Source organism: Diachasmimorpha longicaudata, chromosome 15, assembly GCF_034640455.1.
Source record: "Diachasmimorpha longicaudata isolate KC_UGA_2023 chromosome 15, iyDiaLong2, whole genome shotgun sequence".
In the NCBI taxonomy this organism is placed as follows: domain Eukaryota; kingdom Metazoa; phylum Arthropoda; class Insecta; order Hymenoptera; family Braconidae; genus Diachasmimorpha; species Diachasmimorpha longicaudata.
The window spans coordinates 4,961,693-4,987,462 of NC_087239.1; the positions used below are offsets into that span (position 1 = coordinate 4,961,693).

The 25,770-nt window shown below is 40.7% G+C and overlaps 3 protein-coding genes across 11 annotated transcripts; 1 reads left to right on the forward strand and 2 right to left on the reverse strand.

Annotated features, from left to right (window-relative positions):
- Positions 1 to 711: 711 nt before the first annotated feature.
- LOC135169811 (catalase) lies at positions 712 to 6,478 on the reverse strand. Its single transcript, XM_064135121.1, has 7 exons — positions 6,158 to 6,478; positions 3,478 to 3,652; positions 3,241 to 3,382; positions 2,631 to 2,961; positions 2,354 to 2,545; positions 1,684 to 1,920; positions 712 to 1,290 (listed from the first exon to the last, which is right to left on the reverse strand). The coding sequence occupies exons 1-7, from the start codon at positions 6,461 to 6,463 to the stop codon at positions 883 to 885; spliced, it is 1,791 nt and encodes a 596-aa protein (XP_063991191.1). The 5' UTR covers positions 6,464 to 6,478; the 3' UTR covers positions 712 to 882.
- A 167-nt stretch (positions 6,479 to 6,645) lies between these two features.
- Positions 6,646 to 16,282, reverse strand: LOC135169810 (JNK-interacting protein 3). 9 transcript variants are annotated; one of them, XM_064135116.1, is made up of 19 exons: positions 15,924 to 16,281; positions 15,220 to 15,533; positions 14,781 to 14,952; positions 13,995 to 14,402; positions 13,622 to 13,825; positions 13,489 to 13,524; positions 13,300 to 13,317; positions 13,158 to 13,215; positions 13,035 to 13,091; positions 12,601 to 12,936; positions 12,345 to 12,524; positions 11,438 to 11,648; positions 10,445 to 11,331; positions 10,148 to 10,367; positions 9,647 to 9,932; positions 9,295 to 9,492; positions 8,894 to 8,983; positions 8,599 to 8,659; positions 7,808 to 7,945 (listed from the first exon to the last, which is right to left on the reverse strand). In XM_064135116.1, the coding sequence occupies exons 2-19, from the start codon at positions 15,511 to 15,513 to the stop codon at positions 7,942 to 7,944; spliced, it is 3,720 nt and encodes a 1,239-aa protein (XP_063991186.1). In that variant the 5' UTR covers positions 15,514 to 15,533; positions 15,924 to 16,281; the 3' UTR covers positions 7,808 to 7,941. The 9 variants fall into 9 exon arrangements, with proteins under 9 accessions (XP_063991181.1, XP_063991182.1, XP_063991184.1 ...); XM_064135111.1 differs by lacking the exon at positions 8,599 to 8,659 and having other exon boundaries at positions 6,646 to 7,945; positions 15,924 to 16,280; XM_064135112.1 differs by lacking the exon at positions 8,599 to 8,659 and having other exon boundaries at positions 6,646 to 7,945; positions 11,438 to 11,639; positions 15,924 to 16,279.
- An 8,424-nt stretch (positions 16,283 to 24,706) lies between these two features.
- Positions 24,707 to 25,374, forward strand: LOC135169490 (endocuticle structural glycoprotein SgAbd-4-like). The gene is made up of 2 exons (XM_064134540.1): positions 24,707 to 24,755; positions 24,797 to 25,374. Exons 1-2 carry the CDS (start codon positions 24,707 to 24,709, stop codon positions 25,249 to 25,251), a joined length of 504 nt encoding a protein of 167 aa, XP_063990610.1. The 3' UTR covers positions 25,252 to 25,374.
- Positions 25,375 to 25,770: the final 396 nt, after the last annotated feature.

The window sequence follows — 25,770 nt, forward strand, 5'->3', positions numbered from 1 at the left end:
GGGGTGGGGGTGGAGAGGGACTCTCGGGACTGCAATTTTGCCCCTCTTTACAATGACGCCCACCTTCGAGTGCATGAATAATGCCTTTCTCCGTCCTTTCGGTAAAATTGGATTTTTTCCGCCATTCCGCTCTCGTGTACATATATTTCCACTTCTCCGCATATATCAAACCCACCGGAAGTACCTGGAGTGACTTTTATAATCCTCGGTGCGGTACAACAGGCCGGGAGGAGAGGGAATTTTGGAGATCCAGTGACCAGACGGGGGGAATATTTTATCGCGCATTTCCAAGTCAAGTCGCCTCGGGATATCAATCGGTGGATTGAATGAGACCTCGGAATTTTGGGGGATTTGGGGAGGAAATAGTGGTGGTTTCAGCAGATCAATGTTTTGCTGATATGGGCTATTAATTGTAGAATTAATAAAAATAATAGTGACGGTATTAAAATATCATGGAGTCCACTAAAAAAATTACTGTGGATCGCAGCAGAAGCTGTGAATTTTTATTGAGGAAATTGATAGCTCTGAAGATAAAATTTCATTTCTCAATAGAAAAGTTTACGAGGATAAACATATTTTACTCGTGTGATAAAAAAATATTTCACTTCAGCATTTTCAGCATATTTTATTCGAAATATGCGAATTGTGCAGATTTCAATTATTCGCAACGATATATTGATTCGAGACTGCACATCCCAATCATTAAAAATATTTGCATAAGAACGTTTATTTATTTATCACACTTGAACGTTTTACATAATGAAGTAGATTGAATGGTTCGACAAACCCTCATATAAAAAAGTCTTATATATAAAGTGTGCGAAAGTACGTTAACATCATCAATAACCGAAACAACAAAAATATATGAACATGACTGGGGTCTCACAGATTTGCTGATTTTCCGGAAACATTGATGATTTTTCCCTTCTTCTTGAGGCCCTCGGTTAATCTCTTTCCAAGATCAACGTCAACTTGGGAGAAGTTACGTACGGCACGTTCAACGATAAAGTTTGATGCACCCATCAAACTGTTAACCATGTTGTCGACAAGTCGAGTTTTTGCACCCTCGTCTAATACTTTCTGCCACAATGTCGTCGATTGTCCAAAGTCATCCTCATTAACTGGCTGGTAACGATCAGCAGCACCGTCGACGGAGATTTTTATCGGGGGTGAGCGTACAACAGGGCACTCCACTGGTCCACTGAAGCTATTTGGGTAGTAATTGGGAGCGCCATTCTGATTGTGAATTGGCATCAAACCGTCTCGTTGATAATTCATTATGGAAAGTTGCTTTGAAGAAAGAAAAAAAATAATTAATGGAAAATTAACTGGAATCAATGGATATACAATTGAAAAAAAAACTATATATCCATTTTTTTCCATTAAAAATATTCAATTCAATTTTGTAACCATTCCCTATTCATTTTTTTTCGTTTATGCAATTTATGTCGATGCAACTCATCCCATCATCGATGTAATTATCAATGAAAAAAAACCTGAGAAAATAGTTCGTCGTACGATTTTCTTGCTGGGAAAAACGATCTTCCATTTTTTATCAAATTCTGCACTGCAATAGATCCTTCATATGCATCGCTCGAAGACTAGTTATGCTTCACTATCGACCCAGTGAAGTCCGCAATAACAGATAGTACATGACTTGCGACAATTCGGAGTATTTATTACCTTGTAAGGACAGTTGACAGCCAATTGCAGATGATTGGGCCCCAGACGGTGTCTGTGCGTATCCCCATACGCAAATAAACGACCCTGGAGCATCTTGTCAGGGCTCGCTTCAATACCTGGCACCATGTGTGCGGGGTCAAAGGCCATCTGCTCGACATCTTGGAAATAATTCTGCGGATTGCGGTCAAGTACCAATTTCCCCACTGGAATCAGGGGGAAGTCTTTGTGGGGCCAGACCTAGAGTATTTGAATGACAAGTCGAATTATTAAAAGAGAAAGAACTATATAGACAGTCAATTGCATTTTAATTGAAAATAGTCTTTTTCCAATTTGTCAATTTGATTTATGAACAAGAAATCATGAAGTTGTCAACCAAATCAAATACAGAATTATCAGTAGGATAAAATATCTATTGTCTTGATGTTTTTACGACCAATCAGGCAGATTTATTGTTTTTCCTTGACAGTCAATGGTTCTTATTAATAAATTAAATATTCGTCAGGTATTGAGGTGTGGAAAAGTCGTAAAAAATATAGATAACATAAAATTTTTGTAGATTTGTGTTATAAAATCATTTTTACATAAGTTCCCTATATTTTTGGCTTTTTAATATTTATTTAAAATAAAATTTTTGGGAGAAATAAAATAAAATAGAATACAGGAATAATACCTTCGTCAGATCAAAGGGATTCCATTTGAACTTCTGCGCCTGTTCCTCCGTCATAACTTGAATATAGAAAGTCCACGTGGGTAATTTTTTCTGGGCAATTGCATTGTAGAGATCGCGGATGCTGTAATCAGGATCTGAGGAGGCCAACCCCGCTGCTTTTTCAGCGAGAAGATTTTGAATCCCCTGATCCGTCTGCGAATTTAAATAATGGGGTGCGTCTGAGATGCATTCAGAATCAGGCGAGAGATCATTAAAATTAAATGGAGAACCAGCCGACCTTGTAATGAAATTTACACCACACGTATTCATTCTTATCGTTAACGAGTTTGAATGTGTGCGAACCGTAGCCGTTCATGTGACGATATCCATCGGGAATTCCTCGATCGGAGAACAGAATCATCACTTGGTGAGTTGATTCAGGTCTCAGGGAGAGGAAGTCCCAGAACATGTCCATGTCCTTGAGGTGGGTGGCGGGGTTCCTCTTCTGGGTGTGAATGAAACTCGGGAACATCAGGGGGTCTTTGATGAAGAAGATCGGTGTGTTGTTGCCAGTCAGGTCCCATATTCCCTCCTCGGTGTAGAACTTGACAGCGAAACCTCGCGGATCCCTGGAAATGAATCACGATTTTGTGCAAATTTTCTTGTGGTGATAATTGTTACGGAACCATTGAACTCATTATGTCCGGTAACTGGGGACTCGCCGGGGCGTGACAAATTCGTCAGTTCCTCGAACCGCCAATTAAGAAAGAAACTCAATCTATTTTTATTATTCAAATGCAATTACTTCGATCGAAGTGAAGTCATTGAAAAATAATTTCCCGTGGAAAAAACCTGATTGTGCAATATTTGCAATTTTTTGTTTGCCTTCCGATGATTTCATGATTTACCTGACGGTATCGGCGGAGCCGCTCTCACCTCCAACCGTTGAAAATCTCACGGCTATCGGTGTTCTCTTGCCAATTTTAGAAAAAACTTTAGCTTTCGTGTACTTTGTGATATCATGAGTGACCTCGAAGTATCCAAAGGCACCTGTTGAAGAGGTGGATGGAGAAAAAATGAATTAATCTTTGATCTACGTCCGTGACACTTTTTTTCTTCCCCCACAATTTGCATTTTTATTTTACCCGCTCCTTTGGCGTGAACAACGCGCTCGGGAATTCGCTCTCGATCGAAGTGGGACATTTCGTCCAGGTAGACGAAATCCTGGATGAGCATGGGGCCTCTTGGACCCGCTGTCAAGCTGGCCGTTTTATCTGCAATAGGGGCGCCATTGCCAGTCAATAAGACCGGCGGATCCCCCTAAAAACAAACAGAATAATCTTATCGATTACAGGAAAAAATGGCTTTGCAAAACACTCGATATTCGCAATACGGGTGACTTGTTTTTCCAGGAAATGCATTTCTTCAGACTTTCTCTCTGACAAATTCCCGTGAAAATGTTAAACAACGACAAGTCTAACATTCTTCAAAACCATAAAAATAAAACAAAAATTCATACAATTTGGCAACAGACAATTTTTCTACTTGTAAATTTTCATTTTCCGCGAATAACCCATTACAGAGCGTACCACAAATTATTGTTAGAACTTCGAATGACCTAATTGTCATGTTTATTGAATCGATTTAGCTCGAAGTTACTAAGCACGATCAGACATTTCAAAATCATGCAATGTTACTTTGCACAGTGGCAATATCATAGCCAATGAGTTCATGCCATGATAATTATAATACAATAACCAGTATCGTATAATAATAATAATGATAATAGTGATAATGATAACAGAAAAAATAGCGCTAATTCTCAGTTATTTTAGAGAACGAGTTCTCGTCGCTGTCTTATAAAAAATCCGAATAAAATAATTTTTAAAAATAGATGTCAAGAACATTTCCTCAGGCACCTCTCAACAATTTAATAATCTCCTCCACTCAGTACTAGGACTCCTTGACTATCGCCTGCATAATATATCGATTAATGCCACCGATGGATGTAGCAAAAAATATGATAAATAATGCAAACATAACGATGGAAAAATCAATGAAACGAATAACTAGGTGTATTGTCAAATTTCCGGAAGTACTTGATACATTTACCGATAGCAATAACCGCCATTGGCTACCAACCGCAATTGATTTATCATAATTCCGGGATTTCGCGACACCACTTCCATTTTCCTGTGCAACGACAGTGAATGGATGATTATTTTAATGCACCGTGACATCGATTATTTCAAAGTGTTTGTTTGCATGAGGCAAGAACGTCAATAATCGTGAAATAAAACGACTGATGATTGTCCTTTTGCGTTGGTCGACATTTACAATTATAGAATGTACTCAGGTACTTTTGCGTGGTGCCTCGGGGGGAGGATGAAATGTAGTAATTTCATTGTATTCAGGGCAATTACAGCCTGTTAAATGGGTTTTAATGAGTAGACACTTCTCACGGACAGTGGAATTTTCCCACTCGCGAAATGGAAATATTAACATTAATCATGACTGCAGTGAAGGAGATACTGAGACTCGGTAATGAAGTCGTGAAGTGAATTTATTCAATTTTGTTGCTGACGATTCTTATGCTTAAAAGGCTGTGGAATTCCAAGGTGATGAAAAAAATATGAAAATATTTCCCCCGTTTCATTTTTCCTTTGTAATATTTTCCGTATCAACAGGCCTATTATTTCTACCTTCGGTGGTTATTATCGACAATTCAACATGAAGTTAAGCTATCTTATCTCACCTTACGAGTCCTCTAAACCTAAAAAAATACATAAAAATATTTTTTCCCCTTTTTTTTCCTTGAAATTTTTCATAGAAACATTTTTTTACGCCTGGGAAATATTTTTGAAAATAGTACTGACTCGTCAAATTGTTATAGTAAACGAATTAATGAGACTTGATGATGCCGGATAAATTTATCATTTATCCGGCTTATTAGTAAATCAATTGACTGACAAATTTCAATAGTTTGACGTCAATTTGGAATGAGAAAGAGGTCACAGCTCAAAAAATCGCTATTCCCCGGCCCCGGTTATTTCCGTTGCTTTCCTGGACTTGCATACGACGACCTGAGCTGATAATCAATCTTCTGTTATTTCAAGTGCCATCGAGGGCCTGATATCCCACCGGTGATGATATAAAACGCATCTGCGATGATAAGAATGAGTTTTCTTAATAAACGTCGAATGGCAGATCTTCTTTCGAAGATATGGTAAAATTTACACGTCTTCTTCTGCATGTCCTCTCAGAAGACTTTCCCCCATCCCCCTTTAGCCTCTAGCCCCACCGAACTGTTCTACCAACTAAGTTTCACTATTTAACAAGTCGGAATGTAGCTTAATTGGCGCGTTATCACCCCGGATGATGAACCGGTCTAATCACTCGTCGAGATTCGGTTTCGAGTCCTAGGACACATCAGCTCTGCAAATACATGTGCATGGGAGTGCAGTTGATAAAGTAAACAGTTTAACATTCGTCACGACGAGTGACGTTTGAGGTGAGAGTGTCATTGAACGTTGAACCAAGTCACCTGATTGCATATCAATGAGATCCGAAAAAAGAAAGATGAATATTCATCCGGAGATAAATTTTTCAACTCTACATGTCTTAAACTTCTTTTTTTATTTATTTAAATTATTGGAGGAGATATTATGGGTCATGAAAACCATCAGTACATCGCAATGGTCACTTTCCCATGACCCCAGGCTGGTCAATTACATACTTCCAGGTCTTGACATATTTTTTAAAGATGTATTTGGAGTCTACACAACTCCAGATAAATTTTTTATAGAATTTTGGAGGTTATCCTACCTTCACTGATTTCTTGTACTCATTCAGTTGCTCGGATGCTGGATCTCGTGCCATCTCCGCTAAATCCTTTGACGAACAATTATTGCAATTAGCGATGAACTGAGTAATAAACAAGTATTTAGAACCGGTACCACAGTGCGCTGGTTTCCACTGAGTATTTGTGCCTCTCAACAACAACTCAGGGTTTTTATTGGCTCGGGCCGGTTGCCAATGGTGGGAGATATTGCGATTCCTTTGATGCCATGATTTACGCAGTGAAATCGCTTCGAGTACTTGACGAGGACGTACGATAATTAATAATCTCATAGCTTTGAAGAGGTCTACTATCTTTCAATTGATCAGTCTCTCCACAAATCGTAACCTCAGACAATAATGCGTCGCCTTTAGATTTTACTTTTTGTTTTGCAATTTTGATGCTCGATTTTTTTGCCATTACTTTAGGGTGTTTCGAAATTGAGAGATGGAAAAAAAAAATCCAGGCCAACAAATTATTTTTTCGTAAATCCATTTTATTATAGAATGACGGAGGCTCCGCGCTCGAGCCAGGTACAATAATCAAATTCTCACAATCTCGAAATGCTCAATCACAGCAGATTAACTGCCCTTATGAACAGCGAGAGAGGAGTTCGTCGACATGAACTCTCGTAAGTGATATTTCTCTTAACTAGAGCCATTCAGTTAACTATGCATTATATAAATCACAAATGATCCAAATATCAATTCATTCCAAATATTTCCTCATCTTTGGTAGGACAATTGGGCGATAATCGAAGCAAGAGAAAGCTCATAATTTTACATAATCACTTCGTTCCCATATCAGTGACAGTATTTACTCTTCTTATCAAGTATATTCAGATGATCTTTAAAAACAAATAAATAAGGTAACAAGCCTATAACACTGCACACTTCTCCTTGATTTAAAAAATTGTTGTTCTCTCCGATTAAAACAAGAAAAAAAATAATAAACACCTCAGATTCACTCAATTGTTCATAAATGACTCGAACCGACGACTTGTGACTCTTAAATAATAAAATTCCGTCAGTTAAATTAAAAAAATACAATCGAAACGACAAAAAAACATCACTCAGATTATAAATAAATAATGTAATCTTGTAAATTCTTCGTTCCTGAATAGTTATTACAAATTAGTCTATGATAATCGTAGAATTGGATAGAATCCTACGTGCAGGTTCCTCAGCGCAATAATTTCTAGTACTCAAGCTAATTATTTAATCATCTCTTGTCCTCTTCCATGATTGGGATGATGAGGGGCTCAAGACAAATGATAAAAAACCCCTGTATCTAGACTAAAAAATAAGACTTGGCAATGACAGTCGTCGTCTCCATATAAAAAGAAATATCGTACATAAGCGTTTCTAAAATCATGAATAATTTACTATTCGAAGATTGGAATTTTTTTTTCTCTCCGACTGTATTCGGACATAATCAAGCGTCATCATCGGTTAAATCGTTGCTCTGTCGCTACGTTTCAATGACTGATTTCAATAACATAATCATATCTACGTTAAAAACCGATTGAGAGCGGAAATTCGCTGCCTAAACTCCACACCATTCTTGTCTTCTTCGTTTCGTTAAGTTATTGCACCCTGACAATTAAAATACACACATTCTTATACAGGTGTCGTAGGGATATTAACCATTCATGTTCATTGGCAATGGTGATTGGACCTGCCACACTATCAAGTGACTCTGTTCGCCTTGCTCCTCTGGATTAGCCACTGCTGTACTAGAACATTTCAGACCCTCTTCGGTATCGTCGACATCACCTGGAGAATTTAATTACTTGGGTGATTGTGGTCGAGGTGTAGTTTAGGGCATAATTGAGGTTGTCATTTGACCAGTGCTTATGTACAATAGCGACTAAAAGATCCTTCTACCCCCAGAGAGCAATAGATAACGAGCTTTGTTGAAGCTGTTAATTGAAACTGGCGAGATTATATACATGAGATTATCCACAACGTGAATGAATATGAAAAGAGGTATTAATTTGCGAAGGAAGGGATCAGTTATCAATATATCAATCGAACGAGGAGCACAAAAGTTGTAAAACTATACAAGTCGAGAGCGAAATCGCTGTTAAGACCTCATTCGTCTGATTAATCAGTTATTCCAAGGTCGAACTGGGAAACCTTCCTGGAAATCGACTTCCCCATAATTCGTCGCTGGATTAATTGATAAAGAGGCAGATGTCATCCCTCGACTTGAACGATTTGCCTCTTTTGATCAGCTCAACGTTCAACTATCCCCCACTTCTTCAGCCTAGGACAATTGGATTAGTACATTCGAGCATTGTGCAGTAGATGAATTGAATGAAATTATAATTGTTGGAGAAAGCTTCATGGTCTTCAACGATTAATTTTAATGAAATTAATGTTAGATAAATATTCACATGGATCGCGTGAACTCTCTGGGGGCATACCTGACCAACTGCCAGACAATGAGGTGGGTCGCCACATCACTCTCGTCTTCTGCCTCTTCAGCTGAAAGTTATCACAGCCCCCAATGTTATTTCAATACGAAAACATCTCTTACTCAGCTGGCATGGAAATTCTACTTTTACTAAATTCGTCTAGGTGGTGTAAACCCAAAAATTATTATCTAAATCAATTAATATTTAATGATTAATTAAAGTCAAGGCTAATAGAAGAGTAGTTTTCGCTGATCCTCAGGTCAATGGGCTTCCAGCTTGTAACAATTTAAATTTATTTACGTACCAACTCTGAAGTCAATGTACCCCTCACCCCCTGATAACACGAGCATCGCGGGCTGGGTGCCATCAGAAACCGCACTTTGTCCTCCATGTCCTGAAAAAATTTATAATTTCAAAACGAAAAATTGACCAAATTGAAACCCTAAATTTTTAATTGAGGTTGACGTTGAATCCCGCCCTCTTCCAAATAAAGTCGAGAAAGCCAATTATTTAATGAAAAAAAAAACTCATCGTTTCTCCCATTGTCTAGCGGAATAATTTCTACCCAATGAATATTCAAGCTCTTCTGAAAAGCAGATGTTGCATCATGTTTATATGCAAGGAAATGAATCAGTCTGTTTTCGTAAAATCGATTTGTCTTTGTGTGGGAGAAATATGTATATTGGTTCAAGGGTTTACACTCACCAGGAACTGCGACGAACATTTTGACGGCATCTCGGTGTCCATGGAAGCTTAATTGAGCATGGGCCATACTGCAGTAGGGCACGAAGCTGCCTGGGGTAACACCACGATCTGATGCAAATACACGAACACCAATTCCTGGTGCTTCTGTTTTACAACCGACTGTTTGTATTCTTGATACTGCCAATGAACCACCAGCACCTGAGGGAGTAATAAAGCCTGTACTTTTAGGGAGAATGGGAAAGCCAACCGATGGAGAAGTGGCTAAATTGTTTGAACTGGGTTGAAGTATTTGTTGATTATCCATTCAGACGACTTGAAATAAAATTGAGTGAAAAATCGTCAAGTTTCTTACTCTCGGACAACGGCACAGATATGATAACTCCATTCCCAGTCCCAATCCACAGCCTGTTGGAGGATATGAGCAGTGCTGTGATCCTTACAAACGAAAAGCCAAGTTTTCCCGTTCCCAGCATCTTGCTGACGTACGGCTCGATGTCGACGTCTTGAAGATGCTGATAAGTGTGTGCATGATACAGCCTCAATGTAGAATCCAACCGAATGCTGACCCAGACCCCCTCTCCAAGCCAGGCTAACTGACGCACTTGAGACTCTCTCCTCGGATGAGCATCCACGGTGCACTGAAAGATTCCTAATCCTTACTCTCGTTGCTTAAAACTTTCACACGTCCTCTGACTTTCAATTTCAACGTGACAATTGCAATTGGGTTGCTACATGATTTTATTTTAATTGAAAAAACTGATGAAATTACGATTCGAATACGTGTCAAATATACCACTAAAAAACGTCACGTGGAAGCCCAATTCTGCGAATATTTTTCATTCTTTAGATTTACCTCGACAGTCAATAAAATGGGATCGATAACGTGAATTTTATTTTTGTATCCGCACCAAACGGTTTTCCCAGACACCGCGGTCATACAGCGAGTCGAGTGCTGGGGGCTGCCGAGAGTGATTATGTGGTGCTGTGACAGGTCCCACTGGCCATCCGACCCTCGTCGGAATATCGCAACTGTCCCGTCAGCCAGAGCCACCAGGACTCGTCCTTGAACGTGTCTGGAATGATAGAAAAAATTAAAATAGCGAGGAATTTTTTTTTTATAACTTTCATCATCAATAATGATGATACTTACACTATTGACAGGGCTGCATCCCTCAGCTTGACAGTATGCAAGCACACGGACCACTTGGCGACCGCCGAGTGGACATAAACTGCCCCATTTTGGGCCCCAAGCCACATAGTGGGTTGAATAGACGACATTTTCTCAATATTCGTCTCGACAATCTCCTCGCTCTCCTCATCCTCCTCCCCGTCGCTCTTCTTAGCAACTACCTCCTCCAACTGGCTCTTAACAAACTGAACTTTCGGCAGATTAGCTGTCTCACTGTCAATAGTTTCTAAACTTTGTCGTAGCGAATTTATGCATTCATAGATGTCACCCGCCGCCTCCGAGTCGTCACTGTCCTGCTCATAGGGGTAGCTGGACCGATCCCAGGTCGCCTGGCTGCGATCATCGGGGTCACAAATTTTTTGGCAATTCTTACCGTCGCCCATCGCCTCCTCGGCGATCTGACCCTCGTTGGCACGTTTGCTATTGGTATCGTTATCACAAGCACCATTAGCTATTCGCATACCATAGTCCTCTGTACTCTGGAGATAATCACTCTCCTTGGCACCAGGTACACTCGCTATACACAGCAAGTGGCTCTGACAAACATTGAATACTTCTAATATATCAGCTGGATTATTAGCGTCTATCACAGTGACTTTGGACATTTTTTGAGTTGACGTACAAATCCACACTAGGGAGCTCAGTTGCTGCTCAAGTTTTTCCGCCTCGAGGCGACGCTGCTCACTCTCCTGCAGCTCCTGGTCCAGATGCTCAACTGCATCTTCAACTTCACCTTTGACATTTATGGTTTCTTGGGCCTCGTCAGCGTAGAATACACTTCCACCAATTGCTAAACCACCGTCACGAGTTTTTCCTCCGCTTAGATTTACCCCAGCTCCACACCAAATCTGTGGAGATAATTTTTTTAGGCCTGGGAGTGCATTGGTTGGCCCACCAGAACAAAATTGCGGCAGAAAATTATAAATAATAGAATTTATGTTAAAAAAAAGTTACCTTCATTCCCGGCTCGGTTTCCTGGAGTGGGCGACAGTAAACTGGGACTGGAACAGGTTGTCTAGCCGGTACACTGGGCTTCCCAGGTAAACTCCAGCCGTAAGCCTGCAGTCTGCCATCCTCTTTACGCACGTGTGCCCTCACCTGACGATAGTGCTCCTTCCTCTCGTTGGCAAGTCGTGCTACGCGTTTCTCTGAAGCTCTGAAACACCTTATCATTCAGTCTCACAAGCAGCATCGTCAACAATTTCTACAATTCGATGTCAATGTTTAACAATTACATTCATTCTACACTGCGAAATAACATTCGATATGAAGAAAAATTGACACGATGCCAAATATATTTACTCGCCACCAGTACATATATATAAATATTTTCCAAGAACATATCAACACTAAATAAATTTAAATTTTCTTGCCAAAGAAATAAATGGACGTCATTTTCAAAATAAATACCGAAACGAATGTGACAATTTTTTTTATTATCCGAGCCTCGATGAGATGTTGATATAATATATGGATGCAAAAATATACAAATTGTTTATTTACATAATACCCGCATGAGGCACTAATTTATCACTTTCACCTCACAGCCGTCTCGAAGTCAAAATCACAACAAAATCAATGGAGACGTTCATAAATATTCGAACTTCAATATCAAATCAATGGGATAAGCAGCAACTTTTTAAATGACATAAGATGCTGTCAATTGTATCACTCGACTACTTCATAACTAGAAACAGAAATTATTCAACGCTAGATGAACTATCGCTGTCAGAAAAAAAAAACATTCACAGACGAATACAATGAAATACTCTTCGTAAACGATAGAAAATAATAGATAAGACTAGAAGTGTAGATAACAGATGAATAACGTGCGTTTTGGATAATACAATTAGATTCTCACATGGTGTCACCCTGATCCAGAAAGTCGTGGCGGTTTTTCAATGTACGTCGTCGCATTGCGTCCAGCGGTGGTCCTGGAACAACTTGATTCGTTGGGGCACTGTAACGGATGTGCGGTAACGTGTGGGAACCCCGGGGAATGGTCCCCCGGTCTGCGGGTCCGGTGAAGAGATTACTAAAACTAATAAAAAAAAATTATGATCAAGCGATTCCGCCTGTCAGAAACAATTCTCTCGTGACTTTGTTTCATTACTTACAACTTCCAAACGGATTGTTTTCCCCCAGAGATACTAGCGGGATCTGTCTTACTGGCCCGAATCATTTCAGTCCATCTCACAGCCTCTTGGAGCTCCATAAACCTCTCTTTGTACTGATTTCTCTCCATAAGTACCCTAGCCATTTCCACTCTTGTGAATCTCTTCCTCTGGGCGAGCGGTACATCCTCCTCGTCGTCACTCTTCGTGGCTTTCGCCGCTGTCTCCGCTTCTTCTTTGGTTTTCTTCAGTTCCTCTTCCAGGGCTGCTACCTTCTGACGAAGCCGATCCCTCGCTTGTTGCATTCCTCGTACTTCTTCGCGCAGAATTTCTTGTTCGCTGTTGATTACGTGACAATAAAAATGGCACCACATGATAAACAATTATGAAGAAATAATTTTTTTTCAGGCAATTTTTTAATGTCTTGCGTTACTCACCTGGTTAATTCGTCGACTTTCACTATTAAGTCGTCCTTCACGATATTTAGAGCATTTCTAAAAGAAAATGAAGCTTATCAAACCTGAAATAAAATGCAATAGAAATATATGAACAATTCTTACTTCGTCGCCAGTAGTTCATTATTTTCCATAATTAAATTCTCCACTTCCTTCCCCATTCCTGGAAAACAAAAAAATATAATTGATCACAGGCGACATAAACAAGCTCCAGAATCAAAGCTGAAACAATACAAGAGGCACTCACCGAAGAAGTTGTCATTGACTGGTTATTCGCCATGCATCACATTGGTAAGTATTTGACGAGAGCATGTCAGGCACAGAAAAATATTTGCGATCGTTAGTATTTTTAGGAAATAAATAAATTCAAGTGGAGCTGGGCTCGTATTTCCGAGACTGATATTTAGTAATTTTTTAGATTTTTTATTAAACATACCCGATGAGGCATATTCTCCTGGATGAACCCAACTGCCTATAAATGAATGAGGGATTAAGGATTAGTTATGAATCTCATAATTCCACTGACAGGAAAATTAATTAATTAATCACGAGGATTTTAAAAAAGTTACCGGTGATGTCCGCCCCCTCGTCCATTTCTCCCAGTGCATCGGCGTCTTGGAAGCTGAGCTCCTGGTAAAGTGTATTCCCACTTCGTTGTTCCCTCTCCGTTCTGCTGCGACCACTGGGGGTCGACCCAAATTTCTCAACTGTTGGTGTTGTTGGAGTGACAATGAGAGGAGGTATTTCAGTCTCAGGACTTTCATCTATAAATGCTGATAGAAAATCGACATCATCAATGAATCTCAGTAAAAAAATTGTATCCACTCACAAGAATATTGGTTTTTCATGTGGATCAACTGTTAAATTAATCCTCAATGACTTGTTATTAATTGCATTAAATTATTGCGCTGATTTACATCGACTCAAAATGCAGTGACTTACATCTGGCAATAGCTGTTGTCTTGTGCTCCTGCATCGGCTGATCTGTCAACTGGCTCTTATCCGAGGTTTCAGGCACCGCTTCACTGCTGCTGTCCTGCATCTCTGACTTGAGATTAGCCCCACTATTGGACATCTCCTCCTGAATATCCTCGGCAGTCATACTGGTCTCTAAACTCTGGAATCCGTAGCTGAGGGGTCCGGAACTTCTGGACATGTGGGCAAGACCGAGTGCCGGTAGTCGTGCAGGGCCACGACCACCAGTTGAGTTCTCCAATCTCTCAGTGCTACCAACCAACATCTTCGTCCTCTCCATGTAGTCAACGTGGGTCTTGAATAATTCTGTGTATCTGTCGTGGAGGCGGGAGTACTCGCGCTTCAGCTCGGCCTCTTTCTCCTCCAGACGAACCACTGGAAATTCGCAAGTAATTTTTTAAGTTTCCTGAGGGCAACCCACAAAGACCCCGCGGTAATTCTAGTGTTGATGAACAATTAATTTAACAGAAATTACTCAACTCTAAGGGATGTTTCAAGATAGACAATCAGAAGCTGGGAACATCACAAAGAATTTGTTGGTGAAATGGTGAAACGATTCGAAAATAAGTCGAATAAACCAGAATTTTGTGCTCTGCTGACTCGTTTCAACGTTTCGTCTCAACTTTATCAGAAAGATAAACATTCATGTAAAATAAATCTACAATAAACTGGCCAATGCATGAATAAAACGATGAACAATACGAGTGATGAATACTAGATAACGAAAAGGAAAAAAATAATAAACTACTCTACTGTATAAATGTGTTCTGTGGGGACATGAACTGGTGTCATTGTCATTTGTACCATGATCGTGTGAATTCTTGGTCTTCAATTCCAGCATTCGTAGGATTGACTCCAGACTGTCAATCTTGGACAGTAATTCCTTTCTCTCATCCTCCGCCACATCCTCCAGCTCCAGGAGTTTCTGGAGATGGAAATTAATGCCAATTGAACGTCAAAAAATCACCAAACCGATTATCCCGAGATTAAGTTCTCTCCAAATTAATCAATTCTCAGTTCCACTGGAATTTCAAGGAACTTTTCTCAATAAAAAATTATTGAAAATTCTATCTTTACTCTCTACAACTCCATTTTTTAATTGACAAGCAAAAATTATTATCTCTCTCTAGAACCATCAATAGGAACTTAAAAAAAAATTGTAACAGCACAAGAGGAATATGAGTCGTCAAACCTGATCAGCTGTTTTCCTGAGTTGTTTTTCTCTCTCATACTGAGTCACCAGTTGTTCATTGTCCTCTCTGAGGAGCTCGAGCTCCACCTCGTGCTCCTGGTTCTCCGTATAAGCAATGTCAAGACACTCCAAAACATTGACTAGGAGGGGCATGAGCTCCTTGACAACATCCTCATCATACCTAGCTATCATTCTCTCAAACTCCTGATAAATACTTCCCGCCAGTGACTGTACTTTCTCCGACATGACCACATGGCTGTCCTCGTGAGTACCATAGACTGTTTCCTGGTTCATTTTTACACACCCGAGTGTCACTGAAATGTTGAATATCGCAAGTTCTATGCTTACTCAAGTGTACGATATGTCAATAAAAATGGGTTATGCGATACAGCTGTTAGGTCACACGCACAGCGATCGTAAATTGTGATCAATGGGGTGGCAAGGGGGAGGAGAGGGGGCTTATTAACGTCGCCACAGATGATTAATAAATAGGGTCAGTTTATCGTTGTAGATTGAGGACAATTACGTTGAATTCGACAACGAGAGATCGTTTGTATGAAAATTATCGATCCCTGGGAGAAAAATTTGGTGACAATAATTCAGGGAATGTTGACAGGTGGAGAAATCATTGACTCTTCCATGTGTGGTCATTGGCTAGTGCCCATTGCCCAATAATAATCAAAATGTGCCTGCTGAGGCCTTACCTGTACGTGGGGGAGACCTATTACAACGTTTGTCGTGACGTTTCACAACTACTGGCTCTGATGACTATTTGTTTTCACTGTTTTTTTTTTTTGTCACTTGAATGTAGGATTTAGGCACCGTTCAAGTACACTCTTCCATGGAGACACTACTCGGTCATTCGAAACGATTTTCACTGGGGAATATTCGATGTGACATTTCTGATTCTCAGGGAGATGAGACGTGACATTTGTTGGATATGTCCGGGGATGATTTGACATTCACTGGTGGCGATTTACTCGGAAGGGGGAACTATCGCCATGTTTTTTGGATGCCACTTCATTCCCTGATGATAGACTTCACTGACACGGGCGGACAAATCAACACTAGGTTTTGCTGACGTTCGAAAAATGGATTCTACTCCGGGGGAGAGGAATAGAGGATTCGTATGTAGATAGCCGATAAGTGATTGCTCTTCACAAAATGAAGGGATTCTATCGTTTGTAGTAGGTTTGTAGTCGTTTGTAGTGAGCTCAGAATGTTGGGATAGTGTCTCTGTTATTTTTTTATGAATAATTTAAAAGTCGATATGAGTTGGGCCAATTAATGAGTTAAAGTTGATGTTTTTCGAGGCAGTTAGACTCCATATCGATTGAGAATCGTTTGTAGTGCAATTAATTTATTTGTCTAATGATTGGCTAGGGGTAAGGGTACTATTTACCTGTAGTACGAGAGATGGCGCCTCATGGGGATGGCGGTGATTGTGAGTATCTGCAAGTAGCGATCTCTGTGTGAGATCGACAAAACCTTCGTCTGTAAGTAGTGCCCTTTTTGTGCGACGGATTGAAACTTTGTCTTTAGGGTATCTGTATTATGAGAGATGGCGCCTCATGGAGCTCATGGGCTACTGGGGATGGAACGGGTCATTTTTGAACGGATTATGATATCAAATTTTGTCTCAATATGTTGATGACGCAAATCTGAGGACTTTTGGCTGTGAAAATAATTATTCCAAGGACATGGGCTCAGACAGAACCTCCATTAATTTTTTTTGGCCAACACAAATGAGTCTATTTTTATTAATCATTATTTCTGTTGTTGATTACCACCGACGGTACAATTTTGATAATTACAACGACTCAAAATATATTTAAAAAACCAAAACACGACATGTAATACTAAAATAATTATTCATTCAATTGTACTAGAAAAATTCTGTGGACGATTATTGTCACTATTGTTAATGCTATTTCACTGCACACGTGTTGAAACATTTTTCTCCGATGACTAATGAATGAGGCAACGAAAATATTTACAATCCTAGTGTTGCGACTTGTTGAGCGGTCAGAATGTGATGTATTGGCCCATATAATTGTCCATTTTCCAATAAAAATTTTCTAATTACAATCCTGAGGTACTGATTAACCGACAGCCACTCATTCTCAATCACAATTTCTCCATCAACTTCCTCACTTCAACCTTTCTCATTCTCCTATTTGAGTTTTTCATGATGAATAACTGCCGATGGAGAATTTATTCTCATGTCGCAACGCTTTTATCTTTCCTACATACATTTGCTATTTCGCAAACGTCAATACGCATTCAGATTGATTACTGCGACTGCATTATGTTAATCCATCCCTCGCACGTTTGAAATCGAATATTTCATTCTATTTTCAATTATGTCCCTAATAAATATTACCGACAAATGTCAGAAAAATTTACCACCACATTTCAATTCATATTTCCCCATGTCCCAGCTCGGTTTCATAAATCCTCGAATAAACAAACCAAAAGAATGAAATTTACACGTTTCTTACGAAATCACCATAAAACCACTTCCATTAAGACTTATTTTCCTGAAAAGATTTTTTCTCTTTTCGTTTGCATTCAGAAGAAGTGCCAACAACTTGAGAAATATTTATGTCGACAGGTGGTGGACAGAATTGACAGTTGAAAAGTTGAAGCTGGAGGATTAGCCCGAGTATATCGCAATAAAACTAGACAGTTAAAACCAAAAACCTCTCCCCATAGCTGACGACAATCCCGTGATTTATCCTCTAAATCTTTTTTTTTACTCCACCAAAGACGATCGAGTTAAATCCCATGACTCCCTAAAAGGCAAATCAGGCTCGTTCACCGTAGCGCTTCTTATTCAATTCCCGGCTGTATTATCACGTGTTGAAATTACCACCACGTGCGGTCACCACTGATGAACGATAGGATTTCCAAACAACGGTAATAATTATAACATCGCACTTGACAGGGTCCAATTTGCCGTAAGAAACGTTGGCATACGTCCTCGTTTACGCGATTCCCCACCAGATAACCGTATAAAGAAGTTATATTTATTATCAGCCCCGTATTCCTCCCCTTCCTCCCCCCACGGTGGCCGCCACATCCTATTCCTAACTCTTCTCCTACAATATTGCCCCAGGATCCCCTTATAGAATCTCAAATGAGCTCTTTTCGCGTCCTCTTATCGCATTCTTCCCCAGCTCCTATTATTCCTTCACCTCGTCTTCCTCTCTCCAACCGATTTTTTTTTATTATTTTCACAGAGAGGGCAACCACAAACGCAGAAAGTAGGAAGTGACCACAGGGTGTCCAAGGACCCCAGGAGATCCGTGTTCGGGCAAATGGTCTTTCTGCGGTGTTCTCTCGCACCGTTGCTTGCTCTCGCAATTAAATGCCGCCAATAAAGTGCCAAGGCAAATCGCCCCAGTCTGTACGATGGAATGTGAAAGTGCGCCGATAAATTTGCCACTGGTAGATTGTTTAAAAAATCCACCAACTTGATATCGGCACAGCCACAGTGCAGTGGGTATATTCATACTATCAGTACCACCAGCAAATACCATGCGAGCAGCTGTGGATTATTGATTTGGTGATGGTCAACATCAGAGACAATCCAACACTTCTTATCATCCATTAAAGTTCAATATTCTGCGCTATTTCCCACCATAATCCCTGATCCTAAATTAATTACAGCAGCGAGGCCCAACTGCCTTCAGGATGTTGGACACCCCCCCGGATCGTCGATCGTTTCAACAGGTTCTCCATCATTTCCTTGACATCCAGATACCGAACGAAGGTGAAAGATGAAGTGAGTTTGACGTTCCCAGTAGCGTGACTCGTATACTAAAATTACAGAGCACTTATTAAGACCTAGGATATTGTGAAGATCCTCCGGTGAATCATCGTGAGACACGAAGAAGTGGATGGTTGTGTATTCCAAGTCCAAGTTCGATGCCTCCTTGCCAGTTTTTTTTATTCACCCAGGATTATACCCAGCATAATGCAGCATCTGTGACTGCTGGAGGTGTGCAGATATCTCCGAGTATTCAAAACCTCCTGCAGTTGACCAATCGGCAGGGACTATAGACGCAACTTGAAATAACTGACCGGGCGTCCTGATCTCGTATGTAAGTACGCTATATACATCGTCGTGCAACGCCATACAGAGCCCCTTGGGCGGGGTGAGTGCACTGTACAGTTAGGATTTCGAACAGCCAAGAGCATAATGAGAGGAACGTGCTGGCCTCTGGCCTTCGATCTACATTGTGCCTGGATCTCTCTCACCAGAGAGAGTCCTTCCATTCGTCTTTCGCCTCCTCGCAGAATTTTTTTTTTCTTTCCACTTGACACGGACCTCCTGATACTCCATTCTGAATGCAAAAAGTTATCGTGCTCAACGTTTATTTTTATTGTACCATGAACGAAGGACGATACAATGCGTTGATCCTGGACTATTGGAGTTAACCGTTATTTAATTAAGAAAATGTTGGAAAATAATATCTGGCAAAGGCACCCACACCTTATTCATCTTTATTGTTTGTCCCAGTCAGTCTCAGGTGAAATATGTGGACGGTATCAGCCCCCTTGGGCGGGGTGATGTTGTCTGTACAGTTAGAATTTCAAAGTAACCAAGAGTATCATAATGAGAAGGACGTGCTGGCCTCTGGCCTTCGATCTACACTGGCTGGATGTGGCCAGTGGTATTGTCCCGGTCATTGTCCAGATGATGGAGAACAGTGAAATGCTTCTAACATCAACACATCATTCGTCTTTCCGCTGCTGCAATCACTGTCTGCGGTACATCGAAGGTGACAGGAAGGGTGAAGTGAAATTAGGTGATGTCAGCAGGTGTTGGAGAGGGTGAAGGGAAACTGGTGACAACTGGAGCGTCTTCTTGGTGAGGACGAAAGTTAATCCCACGGCTGAATGACTGTGTACGAGTGCCTTGGTAACTTACTGACAACTGCGTACCCCAACGGTGTTGGTTCGTCTCAGCTGACAATGAGTATCACCGTTACGAAATCATGAGAAAGATGGAAACAGGGTGAAGGGGTTGGATGAGGAAACAATTATTATTTTTCACGATTCATTGTTGTCAGAGGATCGACTTCCGCGTGAAATCGCTTCAAAAAATTCCCATACTATCCAGAAAATTCATCAAATTACGAAATCGTGCAGACACTGTGCACAGGGGAGGGAGTGATTTTTTTCTTCTTGATGCAACGCTGAAACTCTTGTGCATTTTAGTCTCATTGTGAGGGTTACTGTTTTCTTGACGACATTGCGAAACGTGAGACTCATAGGAGATTATTGCAACATGGAATTTATACACAGCGTCAATAATGCTGGATCAATCACGCGGGACTGGAGTTTATTGGAGCCCTCTTGAGATGGAAAGTTAATGGACAAATTCAATTCCAAGCACGAAGTAACAATAAAACTTGGGGTAACAAAACTACACGCTTTGTTTCAACTGTTCGGTGGTTTATAAACCTTTACTTTCCGGACGAATTGGCCATTTTTGTAAATTACGATAATCGAGATAATTCACTGGTAATAGGTGCCACGTGGTTAGCAAACTACGAGTTAACGTAACTGATATAATTTATTTTTTACTGTCGTCGCGGTGAAGGTATTCAGTGCAATCGATTCAATTCTCGTTCGTTTCTCGCAATTCATTTTTTGGTCCTCTTCCACCGCCATTTTGTTATTCAATTTAAATCGGCGAATCCAGTGTACGCAATTTTGAAAAATCTATTTTTTTGGCATTTACGTGATTGTTTCACAAAGCTAACGATATAATGCTTAGAAAATGTTAGAGCAGTTATTCCAGCCAGTGAGAAGATCGTCTCTCCACTTAGACTGTGTAATGAGCGTTTCGTAATCGAGGCAAGTGGCATCATGTCACCAAAGTCCTTGTCACTAACAATCCTGGTGCATACAGAGCAAGTTGGTTGACCTTACCGTTTTAACGTTGGTAACCATCGCTGTTCCATTTACCATGCAAGGACAGTTGGAGCGGTTGTTTGGCAGGAGGTTGTTTTGGTACCGTAATACACTCAAGATCAACGAGTCATGATGGTAAATCACTCGTTGCCATTCAATCACAAAACATTGATTATCAATTTACCATTAATTGGTAACAATGAGGGATTGGTATTGGAAAGAATGTTGAGTATCTGAATGTACCGGGAATGAAGGAATGAGGTAGAGGAATTGTTGGTGAACGACTCGAAGTGTATCTTTCCGGGGGATATTCCACTATTCCGACAAGTTGCTGGAGGAGATTGGGTATGTAGAAATTTCTACTTTGTGCATTTCAATGGGGTGGGGAGGAGTGGAGGGGGTGGCTTTGATATGCATGGCTGAACGAACGAATTGTCGGTGGGTACTCCCTGGTCTGGTTGTGCTCCTTTGCGTTATCCTTCTGAAGTAACGCAACGGGCCAATGAATGTGAGAGATGTTGAACGGGTATGTGTACATGTGTGAGGGTGCATGGCATTTTCCAATGTACCATATAACTGGTGGAGCTTGTGTGTAGAGCACGAGAGAGAGATGATAAATCCCAGCGAAGGTCGTAGCCATGCTGATCGTAATTGGACGCGGGTGAGGCTATTTCTGACCATTTTACTCTGCCATCAACGTGTGGGATCTTGAGTAGACACTGACTATGGGAAAAATATGACAGGTATCATTGAATATGATGACAGGGGATGAGAACAGGTCACCAGCATCGGCTCCACCGATTTTTTTAATCGCCAGAAAAATGAAGATAACAAAAAGTCTTCAGCGACACGCCCCATCGACGATTTACTCGACAATTTGTGCAATTTATTTATAAAAAATCCCATTTGTTTATGTGGATCGAAAGCCAATGTCAGCCCAACCTAGGGTTTACCAGTCGAATGATAATCTCACGGTCGTTGTCTGATGCTAATGAAGCACGCATAATTATAATTTTAATTGTAAAGACCAGTAGTTCGATGGCCTTGATCTGTTATCGATGGCTGCCATAATCCTAGGCATCAGGTATAGATCGATCGATTGAAAGTATCGTGGGAAATAAGTTCCTCCAGTTCCCCTATAATGGCCTGATCATCATTCATTGAAGGTTACAATTTTGCTGGAGCATCGCAGCAACATGGAGGTGTCCTCCGGGGTTTCACTGCATCCAGAGAGAGAGAGAGAGAGGAAAAAGTCAAATCGTGTGGGAAAAAAATTGGCAAATAAAAAAAACATATTCCTGGATGACCGTTAAGTGTGGCTGGTGAGACGACCGTTGATAGGCATGTACCTTCAGGAGGCTAGGCCTCTCTGGGGCGTGTATACACGTAACTTCGATAAGTAATTATCGGTTGATCGGTGCGGAAGACGTACACAGAAGAGAGTGAAAGAAAAATAAAAATCATCAAACGGGACGAGAGAGAGAGGAAGAGAGAGGGAGCCCAGAAAATCCTTCGGTGGGGAGGAAGGGATCGTGAAGGATTTGCCAGGGATAGACGTCTTGGTACCAAGATAGAATGAAGACGTCTTGGCATCGTATGCGAGAACGAGAAGTGGTTAATTTGCTCGACTGGCTAGACCACTCGTTGCCCTGATGTGCACGTGCTTCTTAGCAAGAAGGCCACAAGCCACTGGGTTGAAAATCCCTTCTTATATAAGAGATGTATTTCCAGCCACTGTATTCAAGCTATTCAAAGCCACTGGGGTACTCCAGTCCATTAGGATCTCACGGCTGTGTGGATGTAGGCCTTCTGGAATATCATATAATCTAGTGAGAAGTGCTTGATGAGGCTGATGTAGGTGTGCCATTCAGATGCACTTCTTTCTGCTCATTTCAATTTTACCAAGGTTATTGGTAGTTACGGCAGGAATGTTTGTTTTGTTGGTGAATAGGTGCTTGGGAGTGACCTGAAATCTCTCACATTCAACTATGGTGACTACTTTTTTTGCGAACGTAGGAATTTTTCGTGCCAATGGTACGAACCATCTGATTCATTTTAAGCTGTCAAGGTCAATCGAAGAAAATTGATACCACGATTAACTGAGGTTTTCCTAATGATGTCATTGATGTGTCATTGGGACTTGGCGATGATATACTCTAGTCTAAAAAAATCAAAACAATTTTTTGCAAAAGGTAGTCGTCTGGTAACTCTGCAGTGGAGTCTGTTGAGTTTTATAATTATTTACAACGTCTGTTACACTTTATTTTCCTCTTCTGAGACTTCTGATTTATGATCGTAATGATATGCTCCGTCATATTATGACGCAATATTATTTACCGCAATATTCAGACCGGATACCCGGAAGCCAGGCAATATTTATCATCGATGACGTAGGCTCTTGAAAAATTAATTGCAGCCAAATCTATTGGCGTCTATTGTCAGGAAAAAAATCGAAATGCGTAGTGTTGCGTTGCGATTCAACGCAACTCATCTTTCACCTACAAACGCGCGATATGGATGCAATCTCTTGGACTGGAATTCAGCAGTTAAAGTTCAGTGGAGTTCGTTGGTTTACATAATTGCAAAATCAGTTGCGAATATTGTGCAGTGTTTTTTTTTCCATTTTTATATACCAATGAAATCGGTTTGGGTTACGTGGGCTGGCTGTAATAATTCATGATTGACTAACCTGGATGATAATGCGGGGACACCTATTAAGTCCACACCCAAGGAGAAGATTGTTCTCTCGATGTGTGAAGTCTCTCTCTCATCTCCACCATCGTCTATTCATTTTACACGTATGCATTTGACTATGCATATCGCTGCATCACGCATTGTAATGTATGTAATGAGAATCTCAAATAGGCAAGCAATTTGATAGGCTTGTCAACTAGTGTTACGGTTAATGCACGGAAAGAATAGGATGATGAACAACAGTTACCCTGTGCTGAGGTACGTTGTGCCGTTAGGAAGCATCAAAAATTCACATTGACGCCTTTGGAATCGTTCATCATTGCAGTTAATTTACAGATGGGCGAGCTGATAGTCAACGTCATTACTCTGACTATGCCTACTTAATTTGGGGGCCAGAATGACCGATTCATTAATTATTTGTTACCTCAAAATCTTACGAAACAAATGACATTTATCTGCTCGAAAGAAAAAATTATATCAGGGGAAGCGACCTTTTCCGACTTTAAAATATTTTTTCAAAATTCCCAGTATTTATTTCGTTCACTGTTATCCCACCGTACGTCAAAGGCGCCGATCTCCACCAAGGACAGGTGCTTCATCCACACCTACCAACACAGGCACACGTTCAATGAACAGAAGAAATATTCCTCGATAAAGTCCATAATCAATTACAGTTTATTTGCAAGAGAAATAATTCGTCCGCATTTACCGAGGGACTCACGATCCCAATTATAATTATTAGTTGTCTCCCATTAACTTCCAGTAATTTGATGCCTTCGACTCAACTAATTTCAAGATTGTGTAACCTTTCTCCGTGTGATCTTTTGAAAGAGGCGTACACTTTCATCCGTTAACTGCGTGATATTTTATGACATTTAGCCAAAATGCTAATGCTACTCCTACCCGATTACATCTGCGTGACTATAAAAAGGTGGTAGCATCCTGCTGTGATCATCAGTTGAGCACAAGAGCAACTATCAGTATCATCATTCAACCATGAACGGATACATCCTCTCATTCTTTGCCATTGTGGCAGTAGCAAGTGCTGGATTGCTACCGAACGAGCCAGTGCCAATTCTGTCCCAGGATCTTGACGTCAGTTTTGACGGTACATTCCGCAACTCCTACGAGACTGGAAATGGTATTCTAGTTCAGGAGCAGGGATATCACCAGCCTGGAGCTAATCCAGAGGAGGGAATCAATGTGATTCAGGGTAGTGTACAGTGGACAGCACCAGACGGTAGCCGACACTCACGTGGTTGGACTGCTGATCAGAATGGTGCACAGTATCAAGGATCTGATTTGCCAGAGGCACCACCAGTACCACCAGCGATCCAGAGAGCATTGGAATACATCGCAGCTCATCCACAGGAGAATGATGGACAAGTTCGTCCAGTTGGTCGCAGATTCTAAGATCGTCAGCTGTGATGATGATATCAAACTAGTTGTTTTGTTGTTTTGTAGTCTATTGTAGAAACTCGTCTGTTTCCTACTGCCATTCAAATAAATTACCTCAGTGTCATTGAGATCAGTTCACTTGGGATGAATAATTATTTATCTCATTACATCACCTAGTTAAGCGTCTTCACGAAAGCGTGACCAATGTGGACAGGTTAAAAATGTGTCCTCCGATGAAGGCTTCAGCCTACGGTTTTTATGGGCAATTGAAGGTCGGGGTAGACAGAGCCCAACGACAAAAAAAACCACGGTGGAGATAAATAGATCAGTGGGTCAGCTGTGTTTACAATTTTTGTGATAGATAACTTAGCAGGGGGAATGTTAATCTAATCCTTCTAGCGGTACAGAGACGCCTGTTAATTCCCCTGATTGGTTCACGTCTTCTTCTTCTATTTTTTTTTGCGTTGAGCGGTAGAGGTGTTTGCGCAGGAGATAAACCCATTCGTTGTCAGCCCCGGGATTCCCAGAGAGGGA

Excerpts from the sequence above, each read along its gene's own strand:
- LOC135169490 (XM_064134540.1), top strand. The coding sequence starts at position 24,707 with ATGACATTTAGCCAAAATGCTAATGCTACTCCTACCCGATTACATCTG. Across the intron at positions 24,756-24,796 it reads TCCTACCCGATTACATCTGC|TTGAGCACAAGAGCAACTAT; the intron begins GTGACTATAAAA and ends TGTGATCATCAG.
- LOC135169810 (XM_064135111.1), bottom strand. The coding sequence starts at position 15,513 with ATGAACCAGGAAACAGTCTATGGTACTCACGAGGACAGCCATGTGGTC. Across the intron at positions 14,403-14,780 it reads CCACAGAACACATTTATACA|TGGTTCGTCTGGAGGAGAAA; the intron begins GTAGAGTAGTTT and ends GCGAATTTCCAG. Across the intron at positions 7,946-8,893 it reads GTACATTGACTTCAGAGTTG|GTGATGTCGACGATACCGAA; the intron begins GTACGTAAATAA and ends TAAATTCTCCAG.
- LOC135169811 (XM_064135121.1), bottom strand. The coding sequence starts at position 6,463 with ATGAGATTATTAATTATCGTACGTCCTCGTCAAGTACTCGAAGCGATT. Across the intron at positions 2,962-3,240 it reads GGCTCCGCCGATACCGTCAG|GGATCCGCGAGGTTTCGCTG; the intron begins GTAAATCATGAA and ends ATTCATTTCCAG. Across the intron at positions 1,291-1,683 it reads CTGTCAACTGTCCTTACAAG|CAACTTTCCATAATGAATTA; the intron begins GTAATAAATACT and ends CTTTCTTCAAAG.